The sequence below is a fragment of the Polypterus senegalus genome, chromosome 1 (genome assembly GCF_016835505.1).
Source record: "Polypterus senegalus isolate Bchr_013 chromosome 1, ASM1683550v1, whole genome shotgun sequence".
In the NCBI taxonomy this organism is placed as follows: domain Eukaryota; kingdom Metazoa; phylum Chordata; class Cladistia; order Polypteriformes; family Polypteridae; genus Polypterus; species Polypterus senegalus.
In genome coordinates this window covers 184,916,214-184,934,007 of record NC_053154.1, presented here as the reverse complement: position 1 = coordinate 184,934,007, position 17,794 = coordinate 184,916,214, and the positions used below count along the sequence as shown (strand labels likewise).

The window sequence follows — 17,794 nt, the reverse complement described above, 5'->3', positions numbered from 1 at the left end:
GCACTAACACGGGTTGTAAATGACATTCTGATATCCTCTGATGAAGGAAATTCCACTGTAATTATGTTGTTGGACTTAAGTGCAGCGTTTGACACCATTGACCATTCTATTTTACTGCACAGGCTAGAAAACGATGTTGGGCTTACAGGCCCCGTGCTCGCTTGGTTCAATTCTTATTTATCAAATCGATTCCAATATGTACAGAAATGTGCAGACAGTACTCCATCATTATACACAGAAGTTCAATATGGTGTCCCGCAGGGCTCAGTACTGGGACCTTTACTGTTTTCACTTTACATGCTTCCACTGGGATCTCTCATTAGGAAACATAATGTTAATTTTCACTGTATGCAGGTGACACCCAGTTATACCTTTCATTTAAATCAAATGAAGTTTCTCCGATGTTGTCTTTAATTAGTTGTGTTAGTGAATTAAAGGAATGGATGAATGAGAACTACTTGTCTTTAAATACAGATAAAACAGAGATGTTAATTGTTGAGGGAATGACGCTGATCACAGCAATATTTTGTCGTCATTTAACTCAGTTGGAATCCCAATTAATTTTACTGAATCAGCCCGCAATCTAGGTGTTATCTTTGACTCTAGCATGTCATTTAAAGCGCATATTACAATGTCGTCCAAAACATGTTTTTCCATCTTAAAAATATTAGGAAATTAAGGCGCTTTCTAAATAAACAGGATTGTGAGAAATTAATTCATGCATTTATCTCTAGTAGGATTGACTACTGCAATGCGGTGTTCACTGGCTGTTCAAACTGTTCTCTATACGGCCTCCAGTTAATCCAAAATGCCGCTGCAAGAATTATTACAAGAACAAGAAAATATGAACACATAACCCCAGTTCTTAAATCTTTACACTGGCTCCCAGTTAAGTTCAGGGCAGATTTCAAAATCCTCCTTTTAACATATAAAGCATTAAATGGCCAAGGTCCGCTTACTTGTCTGAACTTATCATGACTTACAAACCTGAGCGCACATTAAGATCTCAAGATGCCGGTCTGCTTAGGATTCCAAGGATTAATAAAATAACAGTGGGAGGTCGAGCTTTTAGTTACAGGGCCCCTAAACTGTGGAATGGTCTTCCTGCTTCCATAAGAGATGCCCCTCGGTCTCAGCCTTTAAATCCCGGCTGAAGACTCACTACTTCAGTTTAGCATATCCTGACTAGAGCTGCTGATTAACTGTACATACTGCATCTCTGTTGTTAGTCATTAGCACTATAACATAAGTAACATGAATAATTATATTTGAATACTAACCCTCACCTATTCTGTTTCTTTTCTCGGTACCCAAATGTGGCCATTGGTGCCACGGCCCACCTGCCAAGTTGTTTGCCTGCCTATGGTAAAGTCATCCCTGATGGAGGATCACAGGAATCATGGGAAAGAGGGGTCCTTTCATTGGAGCAACGTTTCAGCCGTGGCATGGCCAAATGGAGATGCAGCTAGATGGATGAGGTCTCCAGGACTCTAAAAATATCCAAACCTAATTATGTCATATCATCTACTGTTAAACCGTAATTCTAAAATTTTTATTATTATGCTGTCTTAAGGAATTGTTCTGTTGTGTATATTGTATTGTATTGACCCCTACTTTTGACACCCACTGCACGCCCAACCTACCTGGAAAGGGGTCTCTCTTTGAACTGTCTTTCCCGAGGTTTCTTCCATTTTTCCCTACAAGGTTTTTATTGGTAGTTTTTCCTTGTCTTCTCAGAAAGTCAAGGCTGGGGGGCTGTCAAAAGGCAGGGCCTGTTAAAGCCCATTGCGGCACTTCCTGTGTGATTTTGGGCTATACAAAAATAAACTGTATTGTATTGTATTGTATTTATTCACGAATAATATTCCTGTCTGTTTTTACCATTCCTACCAAAGATATTTCTGTCGACTAAATAAAAATTCCTTCTATTTAAAATTTAAATAGAACTTGAACAAATACGATAGTTCATAATATCCACGCAGACTTGCACGTAAGAGCGGGAGTCATCCGTTTTAACAAGCAGCGTATTGCACTGATACGAAATAGCTGTGTGTATATATATGTAGATATGTATGTATATGTATATGTATATATATATGTATATATATATGTATATATATATATGTATATGTATATATATGTATATATGTATATATATATGTATATATATATATATATATATGTATATATATATATGTATATGTATAGATATGTATATATATATATATATGTTTGTGTATGTGTGTATATGTATATATATATATATGTTTGTGTATGTGTGTATATGTATATACACACACAAATACATATACATATATATATACATATATATATGACAACACTCATCACTCACAACAGTGACAAAACAATTACATTGACAATCATGTTACGTTATTTTCAAAATGTTTCCTTTTCTTTTTCATTGCTTCTTTAACACACTACTTCTCTCCATGGCTGGTATTTTGCTAGTGCAACATAAAGCTGAAAGAGCAAGAGGGCACTGCCCAGTCTTAGAGAAACTACCCAATGTCATTTTCCATAGTTAGAATGAGGTAAATGAGTAACAAACACCCCTCCAGAAAGTGGGGATAAACTGATAGGAAAACACATGCACCCATCTTATGAAGTGGTGCTAAGATCAATAGGACAATTTACAAAACATCCCTTTTATCAAAGAGGTGTTTTAGAATAAAGGGAGAATTAACATAAGTCAGAAATAACTGGTGCTGTTAGTTGATCAGAGGAGGTAATAAAGTTCTGCTTATTAAGAGTAAGATGACGTGATGTATTAGAAGAGGTGATGTAATCAGAAAAAAACATAAAAGCAGATGAATTGTTTATTTGATTGATCACTCCATGGACTGAGACATTTGTACATGCAATGTGCAAATAAAGAAATGTTGTTCATTCTCATCTGGGCTCTGTGACTACCTTCTTTAAAGGCAGAGGAAAGTTTTTTCCACGACACAAGCCACCCACCTTCAGCCCTTCTGTGGAGTTCCTCACCTTTTTTAAATAAACACCTATACACAATATGCTTATTAATGCCATGTCAATATGGGGTTCTATAATACTGTAGAATAATGCAAAAATATTGCTTCTGCATTGTATTGTACTTAATATTTGTCTGCAGGCATTTATAAATGAAGTGAAAGTATGTATATGAAATACTTCGAACAAATTTCATTGTGTCTTCTTATCCATTCTTAAAATATTAAATTCCACACACATAATTAGTGTACAAACGTTGAGGCCAAATATCTTGTGTCTCACGATTGAATAGGGTAGGCTACCATTCAAAAAAGGGGCACTATAAGTTTTATTTTGTACATTTGTAAATGACAGTAATTAACGTTTGGTTTCTTTTAGCATGTAATTACTAGACAATGCAAGGTTTAGTGCAGGCAAGATAATGCTCATCATCTCTCGCAGTAATGACTAGAACAATTCTACATATGCCGAATACTAAAAGTCAAGGGGCTTAGACTTTTTTGGTATTATCGATATTGCAAAAACAGAATAAAATGCTTATTTGAGGGCATCCTGTTTTAAGTAGAGTAATATTGTCAGTGATACATTTTTCACAATGCCACAATTTACCACACAAAGTTTATACAGATTTCACTGATTAACTTTACACATTTTTTCAATGATATTCCTTCACGTTATCTTCCTTTCCTTGGCTGCTGTTAACTGAACTGCCTGCAGCACCCTTGCTCTGCTGGTGTGAAGGTTGTTTCATCTCTTTCTCAAGCTTGTAGTCTGTGGTTGATTGGCTGTTGAACGTTTAATTCTTAAAGTCTTGTAAATTTTGTTGTGAATCCATGCAAATCTGGATCAACCTATCCTGGATTGTACAAGCTAATTGAAATCTTTTTGAATTGAAAAGTTTTAACAGGACTTGAAATTTATGTTAATACTATATCCAGTTTATATTACTGTATATGTCAAACTTCCACTATAATTCAAATGATCTTAAATTTTAATTGACTTACATTTGTAACTATACAATGTAGCTTTCTCTGGAGTGTATGTTTTATGTATATATGCAAAGTATTCTTACTTATTGGGGAGAGTGGTTTGAAAAAATCCTTGTGGCTGCAACTTTTCAAAATTATTGAATTATTTATGCTATGACATTTTCTTATGTTTGATCTTTTACCATTTTTATTCTTTAGTCATAAATTACCTTAGTGTTAAATGATTTTATTAAGAAATCTGCAATTTTATTTTCCAATTTTATTTTATGTTTATTGCTTTAAATGTGTGTTGCGATTTTAAAAAGCATATGACAATGGACATTAATGAGGAGCAGCTACTAAAATGGATTTGCATCAGTGAGCTTATCAACATACAATATTTTAAATTATCAAAACATTTCAAAATATTTGTAAAAAGAAAGATCAACTGAACTGATTGTTCTCTCTGTAAAGCCATTGAGGGAATTTTCATAAAATTAAAAAAAATATGTCTTGGTAAAATAAAATGAGAAAGCCAGATAGGACAAAAGTCCAATTAAAATTACAGGGGTCCACCAAGGTGAACAGTTAGAAGAAGCTTAATTTTACTTAAAGATTGGTGTTCTGTGCTGATCCTGATATAAAACTACACAATAAACAAAAACAGGTAACTGCAGGCTTGATTCTGCTCCACACAATGTAAGAGTTTTTCTACATTTAATTTATTAATTTTATGAATTCTAGTCACTACACTATATAAATGGCACAACACATGGCACAATACAATGAAAATGGGAAACAGTCGCCATCTGTAAATAATCTCAGGTATTCTTAGCAGCAGGTCCTACACATTTTGCAACATTTATATTGTGCCTTACTGTTGCTCATATTCAAACAAGGAAAATCACTCTTAAGTAACAGTAGTTTTGAAAGTATTAAACAAGGTTATATTAAATGTATCTCAATAAAAATTTCTTATAATTCCACCTCAAAAATATTTTACATTTTTGTTGAATATTATGTTGGTCAATAACCCAGCCACGGGGGATGCAAAAACCAGTGTTTCTTCATGCAGGTCCCAAGCCTAGATAAATGGGGAAGGTTACATCAGGAAGGGCATCCGGTGTAAAATTTTGCCAAATCAATATGCGGAGAGCAATACAAATTTCCATATATCAGATCGGTCAAGCCCCGGGTTAACAACGACCAATACCAGTACTGTTAGCCAAAAGGGTGCTGGCAGAAATTGGGCTACTGTTGGCCAAAGAAGGAGAAGAAGAGGGGGGAGGCATGTCTGGAGGCAGGAGGAGAGGATGAAGTTAAAGAGAGTGGAACTCAGGGTAGGAACTTTGAATGTTGGCAGTATAACTGATAAGGGGAGAGAGTTAGCAAATATGATGGAGAAAAGGAAGGTCGATATATTGTGCAAGAGACTAAATGGAAAGGGAGTAAGGCCAGGTGGATCGAAGGTGGATTCAAATTGTTCTATCATGGTGTGGATGGGAGGAGAAATGGGGTAGGTGTTATTCTGAAGGAACAGTATGTCAAGAGTGTTTTGAAAGTGAAAAGAGTGTCAGACAGAGTAATGATTATGAAGCTGGAAATTGGAGGTGTGATGATGAATGTTGTTAGTGCATATGCCCCGTAAGATGGGTGTTCGATGGATGAGAAAGAAGATTTTTGGAGTGAGTTGGATGAAGTGATGAACAGTGTACCTAATGGAGAGAAAGTGGTGATTGGAGCAGATTTCAATGGACATGTTGGTGAAGGGAACAGAGGAGATGAGGAGGTGATGGGTAGGTGAAGTAGGTTAGGTGATAGTGGATTTTGCCAAAAGGATGAACATGGCTGTGGTGAATATGTATTTTAATAAGAGGGAGGAACATAGAGTGACGTACAGGAGTGAAGGAAGATGCACACAGGTAGATTACATCCTATGCAGAAGAGTCAATCTGAAGGAGATTGAAGACTGCAAAGTGGTGGCAGGCAAAAATGTAGTTAAGCAGCATAGGATGGTGGTCTGTAGGATGACGTTGGAGATCAAGAAAAAGAAGAGATTGAGGGCAGAGCCAAGGATCAAATGGTGGAAGTTGAAAAAGGAAGACTGCAAGGTTGAGTTTAGGGAGGAGGTGATACAGGAACTGAGTGACAGTAAAGAGTCACCAGACAGTTGGGAAACTACTGCAGATGCAGTAAGGGTGACAGCAAGTAGGGCGCTTGGCATGACATCTGGACAGAGGAAGGAGGAAAAGGAAACCTGATGGTAGAATGGGGAAGTACAGGAGCATATACAGAGGAAGAGGATGGCAAAGAAGAAGTTGGATAGTCAGAGAGATGTAGAAAGTATTCCAGAGTACAAGGAGATAAGGAGCAAGGTGAAGAGAGAGGTGGCGAAGGCTAAAGAAAAGGCGTATGATGAGTTGTTTAAAAGGTTGGACACTAAGGAGGGAGAAAAGGACCTATACCGATTGGCTAGACAGAGGAACTGAGCTGGGAAATATATACAGCAGGTTAGGATGATAAAGGATTAAGATGGAAATGTACTCACAAGCGAGGAGAGTGTGTTGAGCAGATGGAAAGAGTACTTTGACAGGCTGATGAATGAATTACAGAGAGAGACGGCTGGATGATGTGGAGACAGTGAAGTGCAACCGATTAGCAAGGAGAAAGTAAGGACAGCTATGAAGAGGATGAAAAATGGAAAGGCCATTGGTCCAGATGACATAGCTGTGGAAGCATGGAAGTGGTAGGAGAGATGGCAGTGTAGTTTTTAACCAGATTGTTTAATGGAATCTTGGAACGTGAGAGGAGTGGAGAAGAAGTGTACGAGTACTGATTTTTAAAAATAACAAGGATGTTTTCAGAGTTGTATTAACTACATGGGGATAAAATTGATGAGCCACAGCATGAAGTTATGGGAAAGAGTAGTGGAAGCTACGTTAAGAAGTGAGGTAATGATTAGTGAGCAGCAATATGGTTTCATGCCAAGTAAGAGCACCACAGATGTGATGTTTGCTCTGAGGATATTGATGGAGAAGTATAGAGAAGGCCAGAAGGAGTTGCATTGCATCTTTGTGGACCTGGAGAAAGCATATGACAGGGTGCCTTGAGAAATATGTAAGAGTTGTACAGGATATGTACGAGGGAAGTGTGACAGGGGTGAGGTCTACAGTAGGAGTGACGGATGCATTCAAGGTGGAGGTGGGATTACATCAGAGACTGGCTCTGAGCCCTTTCTTATTTGCAATGGTGATGAACACGTTGACAAACGAGATTAGGCAGGAGTCCCCATGGACTATGATGTTTGCTGATGACATTGTGATCTGTAGCAATAGTAGGGAGCAGGTTGAGGAGACCCTGGAGAGGTGGAGCTATGCTCCAGAGAGGAGAGGAATGAAGGTCAGTAGGAACAGGACAGAATATTTGTGTGTAAATGAGAGCAAGGTCAGTGGAATAGCGAGGATGCAAGGAGTAGAGTTGGTGAAGGTGGATGAGTTTAAATACTTGGGATCAACAGTACAGAGTAATGGGAATTGTGGAAGAGAGGTGAAAAACAGAGTGCAGGCAGGGTGGAATGGGAGGAGTAGAGTATCAGGAGTAATTTGTAACAGACGGTTATCAGCAAGAGTGAAAGGGAAAATCTACAGGACAGTAGTGAAACGAGCTATGTTATATGGTTTTCAGATGGTGGGACTGACCAAAAAGCAGCAGAAACAGCTGGGGGTGGCAGAGTTAAAGATGCTAAGATTTGTATAAGGTGTGACGAGGATGGACAGCATTTGAAATGACTACATTAGAGAGGCAAGATTGCATTGGTTTGGACATGTGCAGAGGAGAGATGCTGAGTATATTGGGAGAAGGTTGTTAAGTACAGAGCTGCAAGATAAGAGGAAAAGAGGAAGGTCTAAGAGGAGGTTTATGGATGTGGTGAGAAAAGACATGCAGGTGATGGGTGTAACAGATCAAGATGCAGAGGACAGAAAGATATGGAAAAAGATGATCTGCTGTGGAAACCCCTAATGGGAGCAGTCAAAAGAAGAAGTAGAAGAATGTTGGTCAATATTTAATGGTTTTCAAGTAATTAAGGTAATGCACACTGATAGAGAATATTGTAATGTTTTACTTTATTATTCCTGTCCATCATAGTCTATATTATATTATATATATGGTTAACTATTTTTGCGAGCCTCTTGTATGTTGTCAAAAATATAAATATATATATAATATAATATATAAAAAATATATAATATAATTATAAAATAACATAACCAACACAGTAATCACAATCTGTCATTCATATTGCACTATAAATTTTATACTCTAAGCCTAATTCTTAAATTCCTAAATAAATATAATAAGTCATCATGCCTTTTGTTGTTTTAGGTAAAAACTCAGTTACTATACTCACTGCATGATTGTTAAACTTATCAGTAGATTATTCCTGTCAGGTAAACGTCTTGATGTAATAAATGTGACTATAGTTACACCTTAATCATTGTAACTTTTCTTAAAACTTTAAAGCTAAATTTCACATCCTAAATTTAACAGCCTTAGAGCTTGATTTCAGATCAGCTTTAAAACAACTGATAACATTATTCTATTACCCAGTCTTGAAAATTATTTTGGACTCTCAGGCACAGAATATCACTTATTAGACATGTTTGCTGCTAACACATACAGTATGTACTGAATAGCTGCTTTTCAGTTTTGTCTTTGATATTCACATGTATTACCTTAACTGCAAGTTATTGCTCAGTAATTAAGTGTCAACAAATATCAGATTTTTGTGTGATGGAGCTATGCTTACTGGCACGGAATCAAGGAACACTCAGCTTCTGTAATCGAATTCATAGTTAAAACTCCACACTTAATTGGGAGGAGACACGTTGGTCAACACCAGCAATGTGTTTGTTTACTTCTGGCTTTAAGCTCTTTTGAGGAATCACGACCATTAAATCTTAAACTGGACCGCATGTGATGGGAGTCCAAATCCACACAATCCCTATATACTCTACTCCTGCTGGTGGAAAATCACAGCCAGACACATATATTAAAGTTGCCTTTAATGCAGGCATGACTGGCCAGAAAATAATACCAAATTGGTCTCCCCCAGTGTTTTGTCCGCTCTTCCTGCATCCGTTAAACAGCAATGTGATGAAGGGTTTCAAGACTCACAGCACTAATTTCTTTAAAATTTCTAGGAACACTCAGCTGCTGTAGTCGGCGTCACAGTTAAAACTCTGTACTTAATTGAGAGAAGACACATTGGTCAACACCAGGAATGTGTTCGTTTACTTCTGGCTTTAATCTCTTCTGAGGAATCTCAACCATTAACTCTTAAACTGGACCGCATGTGACTGCACTCCAAAGCCACACAAGCCCTACATACTCTATTCCTGCTGGTGCAACAAAACAGCCATACACAAATATTAAATTTCACCTTAATGCAGGCAAGACTGGCATCAAAACAAAACCAAACTGGTCATCCCAGCAGTTTTTTAGGTTCTTCCAGCATCTGTAATTTCCTTGGCTTTTAATGACTCTTGAAATGGATGTTAAAGGAATATGCTTATAATTTCTTGATTTAAGTGCTCAAAAACTTAAATGTAAAAAAAAACAACTGTAATGGAAGCAAGTTTAAATGGTAGACTAGCAGAAATATGGGATTGGTACAGGAAAGAGATAGTAATGAAAGCCTACCCATATTTGGTTTGAAAACAATTAGTTATTTCAAACATACTAATCTCTTTACTATTAATAATAATTACAAATACAGTATTAATAGTTTACCTTGTTCTTAGATATTCCCTTCATTGAAGAGCAAGCAATAAGACTTGGCTGTGACTGACAAGTAAAACCATTGTCATTGTTGTGGAAATCATTTTCAATTGAATGGGTGGGAATATGTTGCACTGCTCGTGCCTTTAATTTTTTTAGACTTTCAAGAGGATCTGGCAAAACTTTTCCCTTTGTCTCATTTCCTAATGAGTTTAAAAAGACTGTACTTGCTCTGCAAGAATATTGAATGTTTCTCTTGTTGGAGCCAGAACTAGGGCTGCGTGGTTTGGGACTCATTGGTCTAAGAGGAACATTGGCTATATCAGAAGTTGTAAGAGTTTGAGTCACAAGAGCAAGGAATTGATTACTGTATGATGTTTGACCAACTGGGTTAACTGGGGATTTTGGGATATACTGATCTGAGGAAGAATATTCCGTATTACTGTTTAAAGATTTGGTTTTCTGCGGACTAGAACTGAAGCCATCAATATTCCTTTCATTGGGAGGCTTCTTATTTTTTTTTACTTTTTTTTCTTCTAGAGTGTCAGTTGAAGATTCCATTTTATATGTCTGATTAAATTCACCTGATACATTGACTGTTAGCACCCTAGAAGACAGTCCATGTTCTAGACTGTCACTAAAATTGCTTGAAGTACTGTCAAAGTTAAGATTATGTTGTGATTGAATGATCTGAGTATCTGATGTCAACAGAGATTGTTTAAGTACCTTAGCTTCTTTTGCCTTTTTGAATTTCTTCCAAGACATTTGTGTAGATCTATACTCTTCCTTCTCTTGCTGAGATCCTTTTTCTTCATTTTCCTTATCTGTTATCTTTGTCTCAAAGAAACCTGAGGATTTTTGTGGGAGAGCAAATCTCATTCGTAAGTTGAGCCTATCTGTGCTTTTGCTTCTTTTATAGGCCACATTGTATCCTGATTGTAGTTTCTTACCTTCTTGATCTTCAGCAACACCCATAATACCGTCTTCGTCTCTCTGACTTTGTAACATAATAATCTGCCTTGCCTTTAAGGTAGATGGACAGAACCCATGGTCATTCATTTCAATTCTTCCCACAGGAAAGGCATTTTTCATGCTATGAATAAATGTTCTTTCAAAAACATCTTCACTGCCAGAGCAATCTGATATAAGCTGTTTATTTCTAATTTGCACATTCCCACAAGTGGAATTTGCCTCATAATTGGGGAAGTGCATTTGATGAATTGGTATGGTAGCTTTATTCAAGGTACATTGGTTCTTGTCATTTATACAATCCTTTGTCCAATTCTTATTGCTCTTAGAGGTCATTTCAGCTTTCTTTTTACTCTCTTCAGACAATATCCTCCTCGTAAAGGAAGGGATTTTGGAGTAAACTGAAAATTTGGAAAATTTTCCAGATGTATTATTTTTAATTGCTGATTTCTGTAATGCATTTTGATGGCTACTGTTGCTACCCAATGTTGTGTAGGAACTGTTATTTATTTCTCCTCTTTTACCTCTTGATTCAGCAACATGTTGCTGGAGCATTGTGGAACTCTCTTGGCATTCATTTTTTACAGAAGAGACATTAATCAGATATTCTCCCTTACTTGCTTCATTAGTTTCCTGCTCTTGGACTGTAAGATAACAATTGCCAATCTGATCAGCATGTTTACTTTCTGTTAGGTTAGATTCAACATGTAGAGGAATTCTCCTTTCTAAAAATCTCTTAGGGTGCTCAATAGTATGTGTTTGTTTGGGATAACTGCTTGTATCCTGCAATTTACTGACTTTGCTACATCTATTGCATATGCTGGCCTCAGTGCCTTTACTCGTCAGAACTGGACCTTGCTTCCACGTTACATCTACTATTAAAAAGTCAGTGATTGTCTCTCTTGATGATGCACACACATAACAAATATTTTCATCTGATGTTATACTTTCGTCTTTTTGTAGTTTACATATGCTTTCCCACATGTATTCTGTGCTTTCTAAAATGAGTCTCAAATGATTTTCTTCCAGTATTAGCTTTGCAGTATTTTGTTCTTTTAAGTAAAAGGAATTCGTTTTGGAACTTTTTCTGTATTTCCACAGATGCTTCTGTGCTTTGGCACTTTTTTGAGGAGTTTGATTATTGCATACTTCAGAGTCAATCAAAATTTCCTTATTGATACGGTGTATATGCAGATCAGCTGTATTTTTCAGTAGCTCACATAACATTCTATTTTTAGTAGCCCCTACTGCAGTAGATTTTGCTGCTCCTTCATTTTGTTCAAAAATAGAATAATCAGAGTTCCAGTCGTGTTTACAGTCCAATTTGCTCAAAGTCTCTAATGTATTGCCTGTGCTTGGTAGTGATTTGTGCAGAATATCACAAATTAATCTTTGTTCCTCATTATTATTAAAGCCAGTATTAAGAGTTTCTTCGATTATCAAGTGGGAAAGTTCTTTCCTGAGCTTATTGTCACAGGTCCCTGCATTTTGGACTTGGTGCAAATTCAGCGAAGGTTCTATTCTTGAATTATAGTTTATAGTACAGGTCTCAAAATTCTGATCAATATTGCTGTTCCTAAGTGAATGAAAATTGCAGACAATATATTTACTGAAATATGACTTCTCAAATGCTTTATCTATTTGATCTAACTGTAATGATTCTTGATTCAAAATATATACTTTTTTGTTTAATATTATTTCTGTGTTTTTAATTGAGCTATTGATCAAACCTGCATTGCTATCTGTTACCATTTTTTGAAAATATACATCTTCAGTGTAAGTATTACCAGTTTTGGGCAAATAATTGCTCACTTCTGATACTTTAAATTTCTGATTTAAAGATATTTTCATAGATTGCTGAGCAGAATAACAAACTGATTGCCTCATGTTTTGTCCATGTAAAGAACAGTATGTTTTTCCTATGTCACTCTCTGCTTCCAGTGAAGTTAATAATTCATTAGTGCAGTTACTTTTTAACTGCTGAGAATTATGATATGCATAAGTATTAAACTGTCTATAAGAGTGACCAAGCTCACCATTTCGGTAGAAATCAATTATTTTTATACTTTCTTTTATAGATGCTGCAGTATCAAAAACACGCTTTTGTGACTCATGGGGCAATTCTTCATCTATCCCAGTGATATAATTTTCAAGTTTAGCTTGATATTCATTATAATGAAGTTCTTTATCAGAGTGCTGGACTTCAGTATTATTGCCAGAATATCCACTTAATAACAAAGTTTCAGTTGGTTCTCTAGGTATTATGATATTTCTTCTTCTGAAATTTACAGAAAAGCTCTCACAATGTTCCAGATTACTGAGAATCTTAGAAAGTTCTGAACTTTGTCCTTTGGCAATGTCAGAAGTAGTGATTGGTTCCAAATACCTTTGAATAAAATTTAAATTTTGGTGCTTGGTTTGGTGATGATGCATATTTATTTGAGATTTCTGTTTCCTGAGGTGACAGTTCTGTAACAGTCCACACTGTCTGTGCTTTAAAATTTGTCAAGGTGTAATCCAAACCAAGAGGATCTTTTTTACACAATGATTTGAAATCACTTAAAACTGAGCAAACATTTTCATCCGAGGATTTGATCACTGTTTTTACTTGAGAAATGTCCTTTGAAATGGCTGAACTGAAATCCAAGTAGAATTTGTTCAGTTCTGCTTCTGAATAGATGGTATCATAATCATTCCATTCTTGACAATCCACACGAATTTCACTAACATTATGATCTGTTGTTGCAGAGGCCTCAAAACTGTCTAGGGAAAAATCAGACAATGTGTCACTGTGCCATGATTGTGTGTCAAAATATTCCTCAGTTGTTTCTGGTGGAGAGTTTGAACTGTTGCTGATGTCCTGCACTGCTTCCACTTCTTCGGTTGAAGTCTTATTATCCTGGTTATTTGAACAGTCACTTTCAACATCTTCTTCTGGTTCTGGGATCTATAAAAGAAAATCAAAAAGGATTACTTTTATTTGCTTCAATTCAATTTGGCTCTTGTAGAGTACATGGTACAGGATACAAAACTGGAACACTGTATACATTTACAAATATAAAGCAAAACCCAAAATGACAAACAATGAAACACAAACATCACTGTTGCTTAAAACTTTACAAATACTTGACCATATCTACAGAAGTTTTAAAAATAATTAAAGGTTCTTAAATACCCTTAATGATTAATAAAGAGAAGTGGCATGAACATGACTGTATAAGTTACTAAAAAGATTACTAGCACTTCATAAACATCTATATAATATGGTTTATCGGTCTTCTGAAAATAAATGGGATAAGAGTCTGGTGTTGATATACAAGCACACACATTCATTCATACTGAGTTATCATTTGGGCTAACACATTTGCATGAGAAAACCTTTGTAAACATGTAGAAAAAGTAGAAACTCCACACAGACAGTGACCAGGTAAGGAATCAAATTCTGTCTCCTGAAGAGGTAAAATTGCAGCACCAACCACTATTCCACCTTTCAATAATATACTGAAATTTTGTGTCTGTGTTTTATTTTCCTCCTTGTTAAAAATACATACCATTTCAACACTTTTTATGATGTAATGATGATGACAAATAAATTAAACTGTTGTGAAGGCTACAAAGTGAGTCCTAAACCCCAACCACAAAGAAACAAAGACACAAAGTCCTGGGTTCAAATAAACAGCTGTTTATTACAAAAATACCTCAGTATATGCACAAAAGCATAAGTTCTCTCTCTTCAAATTCCTCTCCTTTCACCACTGCACTGCCCTCCTACAATTAAGTTTCACAGTGCATTCTCCCAGCTCCGACTCATCTGGACAAGGGAGTGTGGTCCCTTTTATTGTTGACCTTGGAGTACTTCTGTTGCCAGGTTTGTTGCCCATTGGAAGCTCTGCTGGGTCAAATGGAAGTCCCATATAATAGGAAGTGCATCTTCCTGCAGTGCCCTCTTGCGGCACCCACAAACCTCCGCCATACAACTGCATTCCCTTCTGGTTTCCAAATGGGTGCCAATATCAAGGACTGCTACCATGTAGCAACTTTAAACACCTGAAAATCTTCAGACACGGTTAAACTTTCATGGAAGAAGAACTCAAGTATTCCTAAAAACGTCAAATAATTATAATGATGATTCACAAGTGCCAACTAAATGTTCTATCTTATCAGATTTCCAAGTCTATGATCTCAATGATAATGAATATATTGATTTGCCAAAGTTCTATATGCAGGTCACTCTACCAGTGGGAATAGAAAATATTCCTCAGCAAGAAGACATTGACAAGCGGACATATCTTGAGGAGGCAAGTTTACCATTCATAGATCCTGAAGTTGATCTTTTAATAGGTGTCAATGCATCCAAAGCCTTTGAGCTGTGGCAAACCATACCTACCAAATTAGGTGGAACTTATGCTGTGAAGACTGGACTTGGCTGGGTGATTGGAGGGCCATACAAAGAAATAAACAACTTTGAAAGGCATGGTGGTAAGCTGCCTAAACATGCAATCAATCATGTGTCAATAGTGGAAATTGAAGATATGTTGCTTCAGCAGTATAACACAGACTTTCCAGAGTGCAGCTGTGAAGAGCAAGAGGAAATGTCACAGGAGGACATCAAGTTCATGTGCATAGTCTCAAAATCTGCAAGAATCATAGGTGGCCACCATTGCTTAAATTTGCCTTTGAAGAATGAAACACTTAAGTTGCCAAGCAATCGCTGTAAGAGCCATTTGCTAGTTATTAGTGCATAGTCTATGGGAGGTTCTTACAACTCCCATAAGTTGATTTGAATTGGTATATAACTGTTTCTAGCCTCTATGACTATACATTATTCTCACTTAGTGACCTGCCTTGCCATGTGTAAGGAGTGGAGGACACATGGTTTTAAACCTTGCTTTGCATGCCCAGTAACATGAAAGACAATGTGCTCTATTGAATGTGCAGTGATGTACGTTTAAATCACACTGAAGAAGTAAAGCATCTTCAAGTATAGAAACAAGAAAAACTAAGTTTAGAGAAGAAACATTTTTTCTAATTTTTTGCCTTTTATTCTACGTGCATAACAACCTTTTTTCTTTATTCTTGTTTGGACAATTTGCTTTGATTTTTCGCAAAATCTTTGAAAACAAACATTTGGACAAAGAGATTTCTTTCGGTACATGTTTTGCCCATGCTTGATCCTGCTTTATACTCCCACAACTACACTAAAAGTTTAAAACCTGCCTATGATTAAAAGAAAGAAACCTGTGTATTTTAAGCCTGATGTCAGTCCACGACGAAAGAAAACAATGCCAACGTGAAAGACTTGACAGGTACTGTACTTTTAACCTTTGTCTTTTGATTGGAGTTGAGCATTTGAGAGAATTGCTAGTGCTCCTTGTGTGACTGTATTACATGCATGATTAACATGACAGCTCTACCCAGAAGCCCAAGGGGTTATCAAACTCCGCACAGAAGCCTGTGTGGCCTGAGTGGTTACCCCGATGATTGTGACACAACAGAGGAGGTCGATCTCCAAGATGACAGCAAGCAGGTCGCCATACCAGTGCAGCATGGGTTAATCTCTGGACGCATGTTACTGGCCAACTCTTCAGTTCCAGGCGTTGATCTTCAGTCAGAAGTAGACAACAAATATGTACAGTTATCCAGCCTGATGATGTACATAAAGGATTTATAAAAAAGTGAATTTAACTGTGAAAAAATAAACACAATCATTGAGACAGACTTCTACACTTTTACAATGGAATACAAAAGGTTATAATACAAATTCCTTTCAATGCAAAAGCAAGAAGGATGAAAAAAAGAGGCTATGTAAAGGTTTTGATGCAAAACTGAAAACTTTATACATGTTTTTTGGAAAGACAGTGGAGGTTATGGAAACATATCCAAATTAAAGCCTCAACAAGCAGCCTCCTGATTCTGCAAACCAGTTCAAGGGGTACAGATTTATTGACAATATTAGTCCTACTGATAGTGTCTCCAAAGTATCTGCAAAAACTAAAATTCGAGCAAATTCAACAGCTACCTCTGTTACTGCCATCAGAGTGCAAAAAACAGAATACGCAGTGTTGCTCACCTGGGCTGAGGCTACAAAAAGACAACAGGCTCTAAATATTGAAGACACACGGTTGAAAGCCAAAAGAGAAGCTGAGGAGGCACAGTTGAAAACCTAAAAGAATTTGAAGAAGCACTGCTAAAGGCTAAAAGAGATCAACTGGCATTAGAACCTGCAATTTCAGAATCCAATACAAAATTGAGAGCTCTTGAAGGACACAGCCACAAAGTAAACTAAATCCTTATAATGATCCTGAGAAAGCAGATGTGTGGAATAGAAGAGACATATGATGTAAATATTTTTAACTTTTTATATTAAAAAGGAAATAAATACAATCCTTGCCAATCACATTATGAACAGTATTATGTACAGCAGAATGAACAGCAGAACGAGACACAAGTGCCCTGTGTACCCCATAGAAAGGTTCCAGTATTTAATAGTCACCCAATGGTTTATGTGAACTTTTTCAGGGATTTTGACCATGCTGTTGATGAGGTGGTGGACAACCCCCGAGATAAAACAGAATTCTTAGCACAATTTACCAAAGGCATGCCTCATGACATTGTGCAAAGCTGTGTATACCTGCAGCTGGCAGAAGGATACAGAAAGGCCAGGAAGAAGCTTGAGACCTTTTATGGAAACCACTTACAAATAGCTGATGTGTACATGAAGAAATCCAAGAAGTGGCCGCAAATAAGATCAGACAGCGGAGAGGGTCAGAAGGCCATGACTCGCTTACTTAGTTGACTTTCTGAAACGACAGGCTACAATAGCCATTCACCCTATGTACAGCACCGCCTACCAAAGTCATACCTTCAAGAAGGAAAAGGACAAGACTGATCAAGGGAAGTATCCTTCAAAAGGTGGTCTGAGAAAAAGCAGTTTTGCTACAAGCTTTGCTGTTGCTGCTAAAAAAAAGGAATACAGACACCTTAGTTAAAAAGGCGGAGATGGCAAATCCGTGCATGCGATAAGCCCTGTCTATTATGCAACAAAAGACACGTTCTTGTTGAGTGCAGTGCAATCCAGAAACTAACCA

The 17,794-nt window shown here is 36.8% G+C and overlaps 1 protein-coding gene across 2 annotated transcripts in view; it reads right to left on the bottom strand.

Moving 5' to 3' along the window:
- LOC120536033 (rho guanine nucleotide exchange factor 4-like) overlaps positions 1-10,537 on the bottom strand; it is a 402,069-nt gene extending 391,532 nt beyond the window's left edge. For both annotated transcript variants that reach the window (XR_005635003.1, XM_039764347.1), the window contains exon 1: positions 9,750-10,537. Coding sequence is in view for 1 of the 2 variants with exons in the window: in XM_039764347.1 (XP_039620281.1) it covers positions 9,750-10,502 (753 nt within the window). In the remaining variant the exon portion in view is untranslated. The remainder of the gene's footprint in view (positions 1-9,749) is intronic.
- Positions 10,538-17,794: the final 7,257 nt, after the last annotated feature.